Below are 16,473 nucleotides of genomic sequence, written 5' to 3'. Positions count from 1 at the left end.
TCCATGCCAGCTCACAAGGAATAAAAACTTCTTTATTCAAAAAGAAAATCCTCTAATTCCTGTCTCAAGTGAAAAACAAAAAACATGATAAATGGTGCTTGAGCTTATTTTTATAGGGCTTCTGAACATCCACATGCCTCAAGATAATGGGTCCACAATACAGTGGTGAAAGTTCTTTGAATACAGAGTAATATGGAAAAACTGTCACAAAACCCTCCCCCCAACACACACACACAGTGAAACTTCCTTATAATGTTTTCCAGGGAATAACATTTCTAAAATATTTGTTTAAAGCAACAAATTAGGAAAATATGGTTTTATGGGCCTTAGAAAGAACTTTTTTAAAACAATATTGTATGAAGATAGTGTCAAAAGAGAAGCCACCATAATGAAGTTTAACTGTGTTTCTGTTTTAAAAATTGGGAAAAACCCATAATACTTACTTTGTAAATAGTGCAAAACCATCAATACAAGACTATAGCTGCTTAAAGTACCACGACTTGCATCATTTATCTCATGGTGACTTGCCCACTTCTTAATCACCAGTACTAACGGACGAACTCGATTTTCAACTGAAAGTAAAATTAAAACTTAAAAATGGTAAGAAAATATTACAGTTTTTTTGAAACTTTATATCATTTGCCAACTCTAATAGAAAAAGCATTTCCTCCCTGTGTATTAAACATTGTTTTCATCATAAATGTATCCTACTTTTAAAAGGTATCTTAGTCACCTTTTAAAAATGACCAATTACTAAAAGTCATTTTATTGACTTATAACTCTGGTAGCACATAATGTTAGTGTACAACATATTATATACATAATAAAATGAAACACTATAGATAAAAAATTTTAAAAAGTCAGTATTTATTATAAACCTGTTTAAAAAGGAATAAAGAATAAAGGATAAAGAAAGAAGCTGACAATTATTTGGAAATAAACAAAAAACTTACGGTATGCATAAGTTCTGAGAAGGAATGTGTTTCTTATTCCAACAATATTGTTTACATTCAAGTCGAATTCCACGCAACTATTAAAAACAAAGAAAAACACTTCAGCTTAAGTGTTTTTAAACAAATTAAACTAACTCCCTAATGACTAAATATTTATCTACCCTATGATGCAAAAATATCATGATCCCAAAGACCAATTACTTTAAAATGAGGCACTAAAGTAGAAAAAAGAATATATAGTCAGTATATCATTTTAATATGATTTAGTGCATATTAAAAATATAAACAAGATAAAAGTTCTAAGATCCATAATGTACTACTAAGGCTTTAATTATCCTTAATAAAAGAAATTTTAAAATTTTGCAATCCTTTCCAGGTAAACAAAATTATGTGACCAAAAACATTTCTGGTCAAGTTTTTCCACTGAGTTACATACTCTCAACTAATTTGGAAGAAAGGCATCATTTGCTTTAAAACAACAGGAATAAGAAGCCAAATAAAGTACCAGTGAAAAAAATAAAAGTAGTCTATACATTATATTCCCTCCAAAAAGGATAACATATAAATTATAATATCATGCCAAATTGAGCTACTGATAATCTGGAAAGACAGAAGGGCTACTTCTTTGAAAGCAAAGATATGATACAATTCACAATTTTAAAAATAGGACAATAGTGAAGGGATCTATGAAAATGAAGGGTGAAACTCAAAATAAAAGGAAAGATTAATGTAAATATACTATCAGGTCCAACAACTTCTGCACAGAGTTTTTCTATGAAAAGACTGCCTAATATAAAAACTTAACAAAATTATTTTCTACAAACCTTTAGTTATAAAATTTGAAATTTAGCAATGCAGATTTCCTTGTTTAGGGAAATGAAATCCTATACTCTTTCAATTAACCATGCATACTGACAAAAATGGATAGTAGTAGCAACACTTCAGATACATATATATTTTCCTTTGGGAAACTGATGGCAGCAATAGAGTTACATTTTTTAATTGCATCTGTGCAAGGTTAACACTGAAACCAGTTTCCATTTCATCTATACACCTCAAAAGAGAGGATAAAACAACCAGTTTGCAATTAAAAACTTTTTCAAAAATATGATTCAGAGCTTTGAAAATATCCACAGTACTTGCTTCAAATTCTACTTCTGGAAATACTAAACTAAACCCTTATATGGAAAAAATTTAATGTACAAAATGCTTATTCTACCAGGAAATAAGTAAGTTAATCACAAAATATTTACTGAATGAAATGTAATGTAATTATATAATGTAAAGCCATTAAAAATCAAGCCAGAAAAAATTCAATGACATAAGCAAATATCCATGATAACATGGTCAAGTAAAAAAGTATAATCTCAATTTTAATTTTAAAAACTCATGCATTCATATGCATAGAAGAGAGACTAAAAGTTTTACACCAAAATGTTAACAGCAGTTCTCTTTCGATGTTAAAAGTTGATTTTTTTTTAATGGTCTGGAGGAAGAAATATAAAATAGTGTTCATAAAGGACACTTAACAATGGAAAAAAGTCTGTATAATAATCTTAAATAGAAAAAAAAATGCACCCAACTCAGAAGCACCCAAATACTTAAAGCAGTTAATAACAAACATAAAGGAAATAATCAATAGTAATAATAAAAGTAGGGGACTTTCACACACCACTTACATCAATGGACAGATCATTCAAACAGAAAATCAACAAGGAAACAGTGGCTCTCACTGTCACATTGAACCAGATGGATTTAATAGATATAGTCAGAACATTTCATCCTAAAATATCAGAATACACACTCTTTTCAAGTGCACATGGAATATTCTCCAGAAGAGATCACACATTAGGCCACAAAACAAGTCTCTTACGAATTCAAAAAGATCAAAGTCATTCCACGTCTCTTTTCTGACCATAACACTATGAAACTAGAAATCAACCACGAGAAAATATCTGGAAAGAGCACAAATACACGGAAGTTAAACAACATGCTACTAAAACAATGAATGGATAAACCAAGAAATTCAAGGAGGAAATCAAAAAATACACAGAGACAAATGAAAATGAAAATACAATGACCAAAAATCTTTGGGAAGCATCAAAAGTGGTTCTAAAGGCAAAGTTTATAGCAACATGGGCCTACCTCAAGAAGAAAAATCTCAAAATAAACAACCTAACCTTATACAAAGAAGAGTTACAAAAAAAACAAACAAAACCCAAAACCAATAGGAGGCAGGAAATACTAGAGACTAGAGTAAAAATAAACAAAATAAAAACTAAAAAAACTTACAGAACAGATCAGTGTAACTAATCAGGAGCTTGTTCTTTGAAAATATTTGGCAAAATTGATAAACCTTTAGCTAGAGGCATCCCCCAAAAGAGAGAGAGAATATCAGAGTACTCAAGTAAGCAAAATCACCGAATGAAAGAGGAGAAATAACACCATAGAAATATTACAAACAATTATATGAGAATATTATGAAAAATTATATGCCAACAAATTAGACAACCTAAAATAAATGTATAAATTCCCAGAAATATATAACCTCCCAAAAATGAATCAGAAAGAAATAGGAAATTTGAAAAGACTCATTACCAGCAACGAAACTAAACCAGTAATCAAAAAACCCCCAACAAAGTCCAGGACCAGAAGGCTTCACAGGAAATTCTCCTAAACATTTGTTCAAAGAGTTAATACCCATTCTTCTCAAACTATTCCAAAAAACAGAAGAGAGGGAAGGCTTCCAAATTCATTCTATGAGACCTGCGATAGTAAAACCAAATATGTCTATATCTGTATCTATTACTATGTCTGGATAGTAAACCCAGAAAAAGATACTACAAAAAAAGAGAACTAAAGGCCAATATCTCTGATGAACATAGATGTAACAAAGATGTAACAATCCTCAACGAAGTATTAGCAAGCTGAATCCAGTAATACATAAAAAAAAATCATTTACCATGATCAAGCGAGATTTATTCCTGGGATGCAAAGGTGGAGTCCAATATTTGCAAATCAACCAACAAGATTTGTCACATTCATAACAGAAAGAATAAAAGCCACATGATTATTTCAATAGATGCAGAAAAAGAAGCACCTGTGTGATTTACTTGGTTGAGCATCCATCTCTTGATTTCAGCTCAGTTCATGATCCCAGGGTCATGGGATCAAGCCCTATGTTGGACTCTGTGCTGACCATGTAGCCTGCTTAAAATTATCTCCCCTTCGCTCTCCCTCCCTCTCCCCTACTCCCTCCCTCTGCTCCTCTCCCTGCCCTGTGCTCCCTCACTCTCTAAAATGAAAAATAAAAATAAAAATATAAACAGGTGCTGAAAAAGCATTTGACAATGTACACCATTTATGATAAAAACCCTCAACAAAGCAGGTTTAGAGTGAACATCCCTCACTGTAGTTAAGGCCATATATGAAAAGCCCATAACTAACATACTCAATGGTGAACAACTAAGAGCTTTCCCCCTAAGATCAGGAACAAAACAAGGATGTCTGCTGTCACAACTTTTTAAAAAAATATTTTATTATTTATTTTTGGGAATCAAAGAGACAGAACACAAGCAGGCAAGGGGCAGAGAGAGAGGGAGACACAGAATCCGAAATAGGCTCTGGGCTCTGAGCTGTCAGCACAGAGCCCGACATGGGGCTCGAACTCACAAACCATGAGATCATGACCTGAGCTGAAGTTGGACACTTAACTGACTGAGCCACCCAGTCAGCCACCCAGGCACCCCCACTCTCACCACTTTTACTCAACATAGTATAGGAAGCCATAGTTACACGAGTCAGACAAGAAAAAGGAATAAGAAGCATCCAAAATGGTAAGGAAGAAGTAAAACTTTCAATATTTGTAGATGGCATGATACTATACATAGAAAACACTAAAAACTCCATCAAAAAACTGTAAGAACTGATAATGAATTCAGTAAGGTTGTAAGATACAACATCAACATACAGAAATCTGTTGTATTTCTATACACTAATAATGAAGCAATAGAAAGAAATTTAAAAAGCAATCACATTTACAACTGCTCCAAAAAGAATAAAATCCTTAGGAATAAATTTAACCAAGGAGGTCAAAAATTTGTACCCTAAAAACTATAAAACACTGATGAAAGAAACTGAAGATAACACAAACAAACAGAAAGACATTCCATGCTCGTGGACTAGAAGAACAAATATTATTAAAAAGTCCACACTACCCAAAGCAATCTATCTATGGTTTTATGAAATCCCTATCAAAATACAATCAGCAGGGTGCCGAGGTGGCTCAGTCAGTTGAGTGTCCAACTCGATTTCAGCTCAGGTCATGATCTCACAGTTCATGGGAAAGAGCCCCAAGTCAAGCTTTGCATTGAAAGCACGGAAATCTGCTTGGAATTCTCTCCTTCCGTCGTTCTCTGCCCCTCTCTTTCTGTCCCTTTCAAAATAAAATAAATAAACTTAAAAAAAAACCAGCATTTTTCACAGAACTAGAACAAATAATCCTAAAATATGTATGGAACTACAAAAGACCTCAAATAACCAAAATATTCTTGAAAAAGAAAAAGCTGGAAGCATCATAATTACAGATTTAAAGTTACAGTACAAGGCTGTAGTTACCAATACACTATGGTACGGACACAAAATACACACACAGATCAATGGAATGGAACAGGGTGTCCAGAAACAAACCCACGATTATATGGTCAAATGAACTTCAACAAAAGAGGCAAAAATATGCAGTAAAATAAAGACAGTCTCTTCAACAATTGGTGTTGGGAAAACTCAACAGCTACATGCAAAAGAATGAAACTTTTGAACCCTTGTGCCCTGCTGGTAGGAATGCAAATGGGTGCAGCCACTGTGGAAAATAGTTTAGAGGTTCTTCAAAAAATAAAAATAGGATTAACAAATAATCCAGTCATTGCACTACTGCATACTACCCCAATCATAAAAAACACTAATTTGAAAGGATATATTCACCCCTATGTTAAGTGTAGCATTATTTACAATAGCCAAAAGTTATAGAAGCAGCCCAAATATCCATCGAAGACCAAAATAAACAGATAAATGTCCATCAGTGGATCAAGACGTGATATATAAACATATGCACATACACACACACAAACAATATTATTCTTCCATAAAAATGAATGAAATCTTACCATTTGTAACAACATCCACAGAGTTAGAGTATAATGCTAAGTGAAATAAGGCAGTCAGAAAAAGACAAATTCCATATAATTTCACTAATGTGGAATTAAAAATATGGGGCACCTGGGTGGCTCAGTCGGTTAAGTGCCCGACTTCAGCTCAGGTCCTGATCTCACGGTTCGTGGGTTCGAGTCCCGCGTCAGGCTCTGTGCTGAAAGCTAGCTCAGAGCCTGGAGGCTGCTTTGGATTCTGTGTCTCCCTCTCTCTCTCTCTCTGACCCTCCCCTGATCACAGGGTCTCTCTCTGTCTCTCAAAAATTAATAAAATGTTTAAAAAAATTTTAATAAATAAATAAATAAAATAAAATAAAATAAATAAAAATACATAATAAATAAATAAAGGGGGGGAAAGAGAGATAAACCAAAAAACAGACTCTTAACTATAGAGAACAGAGGTGATACCTAGAGGGATGAGTGAAATAGATGATGGCGATTAAAGAGTACTCTTCTCATGATGAGCACTCAGTAATGCATACAATTACTGAATCACTATATTGTACACCTAAAACAAATATAACCATATGTTAAAAACACTGGAATTAAAATTTTAAACATAAAAAAAGAAAAAGAATAAAATGTTTATATAATTACAATTAGAATCATGGTTTTTTTCTTAAGTTTATTTATTTTGAGAGAGAAAGGGGGAGGGGTGCGAGACTTCTCATGGTCAGTGCAGAGCCCAACACAAGGCTCAAAGTCATGAACCATGAGATCATGACCTGAGTCAAAATCAAGAGTCCGATGCTTAATGGACTAAGCTACTCAGGGGCCCCACAACCATGTATTTTAAAAAATAATTACAATAAGCTCATAATTTAATTTGTTTCGTTTATCTTCCTTAAGGTGCTTTAGAAAACTACCATTATTTATTTGAAAAAACTCAATAAAAACTTATAGATTGGATGGATATTTGAATGAATGGAGAGGAAGCTTTGAACCATGTATGTATCTAAGGATTTGTTTAAAATATATATATTTAGTCAGTTCTAATTATTTGCAGTAGTTATGTTCTATAAAGTTACTGTAAACAGGGGAAACAAGGGGTTAGGTTCCCACAAGCCTTCAGTCAAACATTTTCATCAACTGATTAATATATAACTTTGTTTTATGTATTTCCATTTAAAGACACCTTATTCACTGACAATGAACTCATAGCCAAGCACACTGTAACTCATGCCTGAACAAAGCATACCTAATGTAAGTTTTTTCTCCATAAGGCATATCATAGTTTTGTACACAGAAACAACAGATAGTAAACTTAGTAAACTTAGCACCATGCTTGAGGGTCCTTTTAAAGAGCAAAGTCACCCATATAAAGCAACAAAACACAAAAAACATGGCACTAGCTGGACTATGCAAAGAATAATTGTTTACAGTGTAAGAGAAGACAGAATGTCACACTATTTAATGTCAGCTAGTGACTCAGAATTTACTCCGCAAATGTCTACAAATGACCATAACAGTGCTGGAAATATTAATTTGGAGGGTTATAAAATAAAAATTATCATGTAGGCAAATTCGTAAGTAAAGAATCCATGAATAATGAAGATTAATTATATATATGTATTTACGATGACATTAATGTAAACCATTTCAGTATTTTATAAAACTGGACTAGAAAACATAATTTATCACAATTTTATCTATTTTTTAGATAACAAATCTATTTTAACTAATGGAACAGTCAACATCTATTATTTACATTTTATATTTAGATATTATATAAAAGATCCTAATCCCAATACCCATAAGAAGTTCAGAACCCAGGTTAGAGAATACCCAGAACCAAGAATACCTGGTAGAGTATATATATAATTGTTAACAACTACCTTGACGTAAACATACATCAAATCTCATCAATTAAGATATGTTCTAGAGAGTATATTACATTTCCAAAAGGCAAGAGATCATTGAAAAATGTGAAATGTAAATATATACATTCTTTAAAATGGATAGTTTCATACACTCAAAATATCAAGCAAAATAAGCACAGTTAAGCATAAAGAATTGCTCAGACAATTCTAAAAATCATCTCAAAGACAAGTCAAGTCCTAAAAACTGATGAAGATAAGCTATTATGCTGTAGCAAACACTTCTTAATTATCTACATCAAAAGAATATCTAAAAATGATCTAAAACAACTCAAAAAGGAAAATTCAATACTTACTTACCTGACTTTATCCCTGAACTTCACAATCGGCACTTTTGCTCGAATCAGCTGAGGTCTCTCTATATAGCCAGCTGAGGGATAAAATATGAATATCTGTAAATGTTTCTCAAATAGTTTCTTACTAAGCTAAAACAGTTTATGAGAACACAGTCTTTTAAGAAGAACACAAAGAGGGGACATTACCAAATTCTTTTAAGACTGAACATTTCCAAAACCATTTAGAGAGCTTTATATTAAAATTCAGAAATGTGGTCTAATATCTAATAATAGTTATAAAGTAATTCACCAGAGCATTATAAGCAGGAAAAATATCTAGGCTGACAGCAGGGCCATAGCTCAATTCTGTTATAAGGCAAAATATTATGGCAGCCATAAATATATTTACAAAGACTCTCAAGTGTGGAAATGCCTGCAACATGATACATGGGATAGTGATACATTTAAATAGTATGATCCCTAAGAGGAAGAATATATATATTTTTTTATTCCATTAAACTTTAAACTTTTTTTTAAATAATACATATTCATTATAGAAAATTAGGGAGTACAGAAATATGTAAAAAGGAAATTGCCAACTTTTCCCAAAGGAGCAGTTTAGCAGTTTCCTAATGTAACTAAAGAAAAAACATAATACCAGACTTAAAAATTCTTCCCATTATAATGCTTTTGCCACCAAAATCATAAAATATGTCAAGCTTCAAACAGAACTTGTATGCAGGAATTCAATGAGGCTTAATGAAAAATAAGAGTTAAAAGGTTCAAGTTCCTGGTACTGGTACTGACACCAACAAACTACACTCCTCAGGCAAATTAATGAACCTGCTGATCACTATTCTCCTTAATTATGAAAAATAACAACCAAAAATACCTTTGAATTAGATGATCCCTAAGGTTCCTTCCATTTTTAATATGTGATTCTAATAACAGCTATTAAAAATCTACTTAAGGTATGACTTACTCCTGTATTTTACAGATGTGAAAACTTAAGTCCACTAAAGTAAGTCACTTGGATTTCTCTCCAACAATAGATATAACTTGTCAAGGGCAGTTAACAGGTCACTTGACTTTGTATTTTCCAGTTGAAAGCCTGACACATAAGGACTATCTGCTGAATAAATGTACACATCTCTTTCCAACATCACATGGTAAATGTGACTTCAATGGTCCACGACATTCTGTGGAAGTTTAAAATACATTATGATGGCTTAACATGTGGATTAAATCTGCTTAGCTAGCTTATTCAAAGAATAAAATCTTATAACAAAGTGGCCTAAGTCAACAATTTGCTTTCTGTTGGAGTAATTCATTTGGGCTTCATGTTCAGTGATCACATTTTTAAAATGTGAGGTCATAAATTGCATGTCACTGAAAAAGATTAAATTCTTGCTCCCTCACATGAATACCTCTAAGACTTTATCTCTATCACTCTCTTAGCTTTTCACAGATACTATACACTACAGCCATTCATATTCATGCTTTAGCTTCCCTAACAGCCTATAATATTTTGAGAAAAGTGAAGCTTACATAATATACATCTGAATTCCCCAGTGTGTGCAGTGGGATTATCTTGCAAGTGCACTCAATAAAGAACTGTTCTCTTTTTAACCGAGTTAAAAAGAATTCGTTTAGGAAACAAGATCCACATTATGCCTATCCTGACCAGTAAACAATTCTTATCAGAAAACAAAGTGAGAGACATATGAGAGATATATTAAATAGATATGTCAGATGACATACGAACTTGAGGCATACGAGACTTACAAAGTCTAGTACAGAAGTGTTTATGGACTAGGGTGAGTATATGCCGTGCTTCAGTCTTCTGATTTACCTGAAAAAAACACTGAAAAGTTAAAAATAAAGTGTTTTTTCGCTATCTTTCTAAATTTAGTGTTTTATTTTCTTAATGTTTCTCAACAAAGAGAAAAAGTACACTTTTCTTTCAAGTTCTTTTTCAATATACATTTTAAATTACGTTATAGAAAATGTCAACTTTTACGCTGTCTTTCAAATCAACATTCCTATATCAATTCCTAATTATAAACTTGAAGCAACATTTAAAAAATATTGGAAGTCTTATATGTCTTTTCTTACTTTAGTAAAAATGTACATAAAGCAATCCTCTCTTAGAAAAACAAATAAAATTTTAACTTTCCATGTTTTATTTCCCTGCCTACGCTGTGAGTTGCTTTAAGGATAAGTTCTGACAACACAATACAAACATATCAACAAGACAGAGGGTTGGTGTGATGCCGCTGAAAAGAGTCTAACTGCATGAGAGATTTAATTAGAACTCTAGTATTCTTCACTATGTTTATTATTTCTGAGGCTTTTTTTTTCCATTATATGATTTCAAGGCATAGAAGAGTGTCAGAGGTTCTTTCCTGGAATAAATCTCTTTCTGATTTACAGTAAGTAGAATCCAATTTTATTAGTGAAAAAATAAAATTAATAAAAATATATATTACCATTTAGTAGATTTTTTTATTTTTAAAGAGAAAGAATAGAATAAGGCACATTAAAATTATACTGAAATTAATCTTCGGTAATTCAGAAGAGACCTCAGCATATTAAAGATGCTGCCTCAAGTCAGCTTAGTGAACACCAATTACGATGGTATAAAGGACACCACACAAGAGTATCAGGTAACAGGAAATTAAAACAAATACTAAATAACGAAGTTTGGTTGCTAAACAAAAATAAAAAGAAACAACCCAAAATATTTTCAAAATATTTTAAATGTCAGTGAAATCCCTTCTTGTATTCCCAAAATAAGAACTCCAAACTCCACAGCATTTTCGGGGCAGGGGGAAGAACCTTAAAAGAAGAATCATTGGTAATTCAAATGGAAAGGAAATACAGTAAAACCTTGGTTTGCAAACAGAATTCATTCTGCAAACATACTTATAATCCAAAGCACTTGTATAACAAGGCAAATTTCAAAAACCATTGGCTCAGTTGTGATCATGTGACATTTGGTGTCATGTACTACATGTATTGCAAGACCTCACTCGTTAGTCAAGTAAAAATTTATTAAAATGATTATTCATCTTGCAGAACACTCGCAGAACAAGTTACTCGCAATCCAAGGTTTTGCTGTATCAAGAATACTGACACATGCTCTTCTTTTTGCATCTTGGCAACACACCAATCAATACAGAGGTAGAGCTCTTTAAAACACAGTGAAGTCATCTCAGTTTAACAACTTAAAAATAAATGCTAAAATCGTGTTGTGCTTATTTGTGCTTGTGCACGTGCCTCACAAGAGAAAGAAGCATTTCCTGGGTTTTCTGAATTACTATGAAGAGAAAATCCAAAGAACTAATTAAAACAAACTTTCTTCTTCAACAACTTTTATATGAAATTTAACACTTGAAATAAATGTTTCATTACTTACTGGTTCCTCTTTAACAACTAAGCATAAATCACCATCACTGCTCCGGGTACCAAATCCATTTAAAGAGGATCCAACCAAAAAAAGTCGGCTTTCTAGAGAAAAAAACAGATTATAAAGTATTATTTAAAATTTAAAACAGGAACAGATATATGTAAAGGGCATGCAAAACAGGGAAACATACGTGGAAATAAGAGCTGAATTTCTCTCTGCAGCTGGGTTCGACACAGTTCTTTCTTCTTTAAATCACTTACTTGCTGCTGACATGCTTCAAATAATTCCAGTATCTGCTGACTCAACTTGAATCCACCACAAAAAAAGTAAAAATTTTGTTCAGAAATGTAAACGTAATTATCATACTAAGAAGTGTAAAACAATACTACCAATGGTATCTTTAAAATGAATACATATGATCTCCTTAAACACTTTCTAAAACTACTGTCACTCACGTAATGACAGTTACTCGGTAAATGACATAGTTGTGAATTTTTCCCAAGAAAGTATCATTGGTAAGTCACAGAAAAGTACAACTGGTCACAGATAATTCTTAATGAGTATAATCCGTGGGACAGTAAACTATAATCTTTGGTTACGGCCTGTTTTTGGAAGCCACAAGAGTAAAGAATTGTGTTTACATTTTTAAAGGGTTATAAAAATGAATAAAAAATATGCAACAGAAACATGTGAACACCACAGTATAAAACATTTACTATCAGTCCCTTTAAAAACACAAGTTCTGCCCAACCCCTGATATTTATACCACCAATAATAAATATTAACAAACCTCAGAAGAAAAGCCACTGGTTGTCTTTTCTCATGCAAACCACTCTTATTCCCAATTCTTACAATACTGGCCTGCACCCAGTCTTTCTGTTGCCATCTACAGTTGGATCTCCTTGTTTATCTACCTATCTGTTGTTTATCTACCTATCTGATTCACACTTCCCCCTTCAATCCAACTCTTGCCATCATCACAGGTATTTCCTCATCTACAATGCACTACATATCACAACATACTCCCACCATTTCCGAATTTTCTTACTCCAATATTTTTCATCTGCTCTACACTCCTACACCCCTAACATGGTCTTTACAAAAAGACAGAATTTCTCTAGCTCTGAAATTTAAATTCCAGTATACTATCTTAGGCTTCAATCTCCTATCCAATTTTTACTCCCCTCATACCTGCTCTAAAATCACACAGACCTGGATTCCAATGAATCCTTCCTTTTCTCTAAAGTCATCAGCACCTGAATGATGTGATTCCCTTCCCTACCCAGTCTATACCTCAGAGTGCATTCCTTGAACCACTTCCTTTTATCATGCCTTACCATTATTCCCATGTCAACTTCTGACATCTGTCCTGCAAAATACTAATCTTAGGTCTATACAAACACCACCTTCTAAGCTCTTATCTCTGAGTTGCTAACGTAAAACTGAAAAAAATGTTTAAATCACAAAATTGGTATCTTTCAAATTTATATTTTAAGGTCTAGCCCAAGGCTGGTCCTTAGCATCACTCAGACACTCATGATTCTGGTTAGATTTTGCTCTCATTTTACACCATCACCATTTACTACTTTCCTCAAGTCCCCTATAGTTACCTCATTTTCTTTAGCAAATAACTTTACATAAAATTTACTAAGCAAATTGAAAATACCATATGTGACATTTCTGAGCTTCCTAACTGCAACCTTTTGCAAACCAACATATCTAAATAAAATCTCATCTCTTTCTCTCTCCTGTCAAACTGTTCTCTTCCCCTGTTCAAAGTTAATCCCTCTACCAATACTTTAGAATCTAAGCCTCTGGTCATTTCAGAGGACAAATACTTCCTATCAGTTTTTCACCTCTCTCTTTCATTTTCAGCCTCTCCTTCTCTAGGCCTTCCCCAGAGGCCATAACGAGGCACAAGTCTCACCCATCATTTGAAATGTTTTCTTAAAATGAACCAAAGAAGAAAAGAAAATAGATTCACACACAGAACAAAATGGTGGCTGTCAGAAAGAGGAGGTGGGAGAAAGGCAAAAATAGGTGAAGGGGATTAAGAAATATAAACTTTCAGGGGTGCCTGGGTGGCTTAGTTGGTTAAGCATCCAACTGTGGCTCAGGTCAAGACCTCACAGTTCATGGGTTTGAGCCCCGCATCGGGCTCTGTGCTGACAGTTCAGAGCCTGAAGCCTGCTTCAGAATCTGTGTCTCTCTCGCTCTTTGCCCCTCCCCTGCTCACACTGTCTCTCTCTCAAAAATAAACAAACACTAAAATAAAACATTTAACAAAAAAAGAGGTACAAATTTTCAGTTACAAAATAAACTAGTTGCAGAAATGAAAGGTACAGTATAGGAAATAAAGTCAATAATAATAACTGCGTATGGTGACAGAGTAAACTACACTTAATGTGGTGACCATTTCCTAATATATATATATTTGTCAAATCACTATGTTGTACACCTAAAACTAACATTATATCAGATATACTTCAATTAAAAACAAGTTTAACTAAAAAAAAAACATGTAAGTAGACTGACCAAAGAGTAAATAAATAAAACATTTCCTCTTATCATGTTTAGAATACACATTTTAAGATGGCAGAGGAAATCTAGGCAACTTGGCAATGAAAGAGACATAATTTTTCAATATCCCCTTTGATAATAATATTAACATACTTAACATTACTATTTTAATATTAATTTTTAATAACCTTCCCTCCAAAAAGACAAAGGAACTAGAAGACTAAAATAGATCAAACCAAACCAAACAAAATAAAACATGGCCAACAAATACAACACAGACGACTATATAGTACTCATGGACCCCAAAATATGAGCAGAGGGGACCAAATATCAATAGAAGCAAGACCCACATGGTATCAGAAATAAGGGAAAAAAAGAAAAAAAATTTGGGTAGTCCCAAAGGCAGACCATCCAGAAATCAAACTGCCCATACATACTATACTTCCTGCCCCCTTCCTCAAATTAAGGAATCCAATTTGGAGTGGAACAACAATCCAAACTGTGGGAGAGTTTCATAGGCTACATGCAAGAGTCCATAGATAAATGCAAGAGGATCATAGAAAAATGAGAAATCTCAAAAAAACGTGAAAGCTCCCTTCTAAGACAAAGCAATACATCAAGCAGAAACTAGCAGGAAGAGAAATCTAAAACAAACAGTAAAAAGCCATTAGACACAAAGAAAAAACAGTGTAGAACTAGAATGATGGACTTCACAGAGATTTTTGATGATGTCTAGCAACATTTTTAGTTATTATAACTGAGGGGAAGAGAGGTGCCATTGGGTGGTCACTGGTATCTAGCAGATAGAGGGCAGAATGCCACTTAACATCTTACCATGAATAGGTTGACCCCTCATAGCAAAGATTATCTGATTCAAAAAGGCCAATAGCGCAGAGGGTAAAAAATCCTACTCTAGAGGAAAGTAGAGAAAAAGGAGAGAAAAGGCCTCAGGAGATTTCTGCATACTACATAACAACAGAAGAGGATTCCTAAAGCCATAAACCTAGGAAAGCTAGCCTGCCCAACCCTTTTCATTTAAAAATGATACAGGAAAAGATGTCTCACTTGTAACTGTATTTGTTAAATGAAAATAACAGAAAAACTGGTATCTCAGAAAGGGAGGTGCGAATGAGAGGCGAGAAAAATTATTTGAAGACATGATGCCTAAAAAAGGATTCTGGTCAATTCCCATACAAAGTTTTTATAAGAAAACAGGAGAGAGTAACACTCCAACAGATAATAAAGCACACATGGAAGACACGTCCACAAGACTAATGGAATTAACATAATATATCAAGCCAAGGAATTTCCTCTCATGCTTTAAGTTTCCAAAAGTTACTAGTATATTATACTAGTATATAGGCTAGTACTAACAAAGAACAATCAGAAATCTACAAAAAACAAGAAATATTTAGAAATATATTTACCAAAAGATATATAAAACTTGTACACTTAAAATTACCAAATATTGATGTAAGAAATTAAAAGCCTAAACAAATGCTCATGGATCAAGTAACTACTGTTAAGATGTCAATTCTCCTGAAATTAATCTATAGAGTCAGTACAACCAAAAGAAAAGACAAGATGGGAGCCTAGGTGGCTCAGTTGGTTGAGTGACCGACTTTGGCTCAGATCATGATCTCACGGTTTGTGGGTTCAAGCCCTGCACTGGGGCCTGGAGCCTGCTTTGGATTCTGTGACTCTCTCTCTCTGTCCCTCCTCTGTTCACACACTCTCTCTCTCAAAATAAACAAACATTAAAAAGAGAGAGAGAGAGAAAGAAAGAAAAAAGAAAAGACAAGAGACAAGACCAGACCTACCAGGCTTGTTTCTAGAAACTGAGAAAATAACTTTAAATTTTATTTGAAAGGCCAAAAAACAAGAATAGCCAAAAAAAAGAAGGAAAAAAAGGAAGATTTGCCTTACCTGCCTTCAAGACTTACAAGATAGTATGGCACTAGCAAAAGGATAAAAAAGGTAACAAATATATTGAAATATTTGTGAATGTTATATCATTATAATAATGATTCAAACTAATGAGGTAGATATAGATGAAATAAAATTGGTACTATGTTGGTGGTTTTTAAAGTTTAGTAATATGAGGATCTGTGACAGTATATTCTATTTGTATATGTATTTGATATTTTCCATAATAAAAAGCTTTTAAAAAAGTATCCAAGTTTATAAAATATTTGAAAAAGGTTTCCAGTAAAGTGGTAAATATAAAATTTTAAA

General features: G+C 33.2%; 1 protein-coding gene across 5 annotated transcripts in view; it reads right to left on the bottom strand.

The window, feature by feature from the left end:
* TENT2 (terminal nucleotidyltransferase 2) overlaps positions 1 to 16,473 on the bottom strand; it is a 70,557-nt gene that overhangs the window by 30,037 nt on the left and 24,047 nt on the right. For 4 of the 5 annotated variants that reach the window (XR_003909951.1, XM_029942491.1, XM_029942492.1 and 1 more), the window contains 6 exons: positions 11,909 to 12,023; positions 11,728 to 11,819; positions 10,095 to 10,173; positions 8,335 to 8,404; positions 954 to 1,030; positions 444 to 572 (listed from right to left, as the gene is read on the bottom strand). Coding sequence is in view for 4 of the 5 variants with exons in the window: in XM_029942491.1 (XP_029798351.1) it covers positions 444 to 572; positions 954 to 1,030; positions 8,335 to 8,404; positions 10,095 to 10,173; positions 11,728 to 11,819; positions 11,909 to 12,023 (562 nt within the window). In the remaining variant the exon portion in view is untranslated. The remainder of the gene's footprint in view (positions 1 to 443; positions 573 to 953; positions 1,031 to 8,334; positions 8,405 to 10,094; positions 10,174 to 11,727; positions 11,820 to 11,908; positions 12,024 to 16,473) is intronic. The other variant, XM_029942494.1, reaches the window with a different exon arrangement.

The sequence above is a fragment of the Suricata suricatta genome, chromosome 6 (assembly GCF_006229205.1).
Source record: "Suricata suricatta isolate VVHF042 chromosome 6, meerkat_22Aug2017_6uvM2_HiC, whole genome shotgun sequence".
NCBI lineage: Eukaryota > Metazoa > Chordata > Mammalia > Carnivora > Herpestidae > Suricata > Suricata suricatta.
This window is presented reverse-complemented; position numbering and strand designations above follow the sequence as displayed.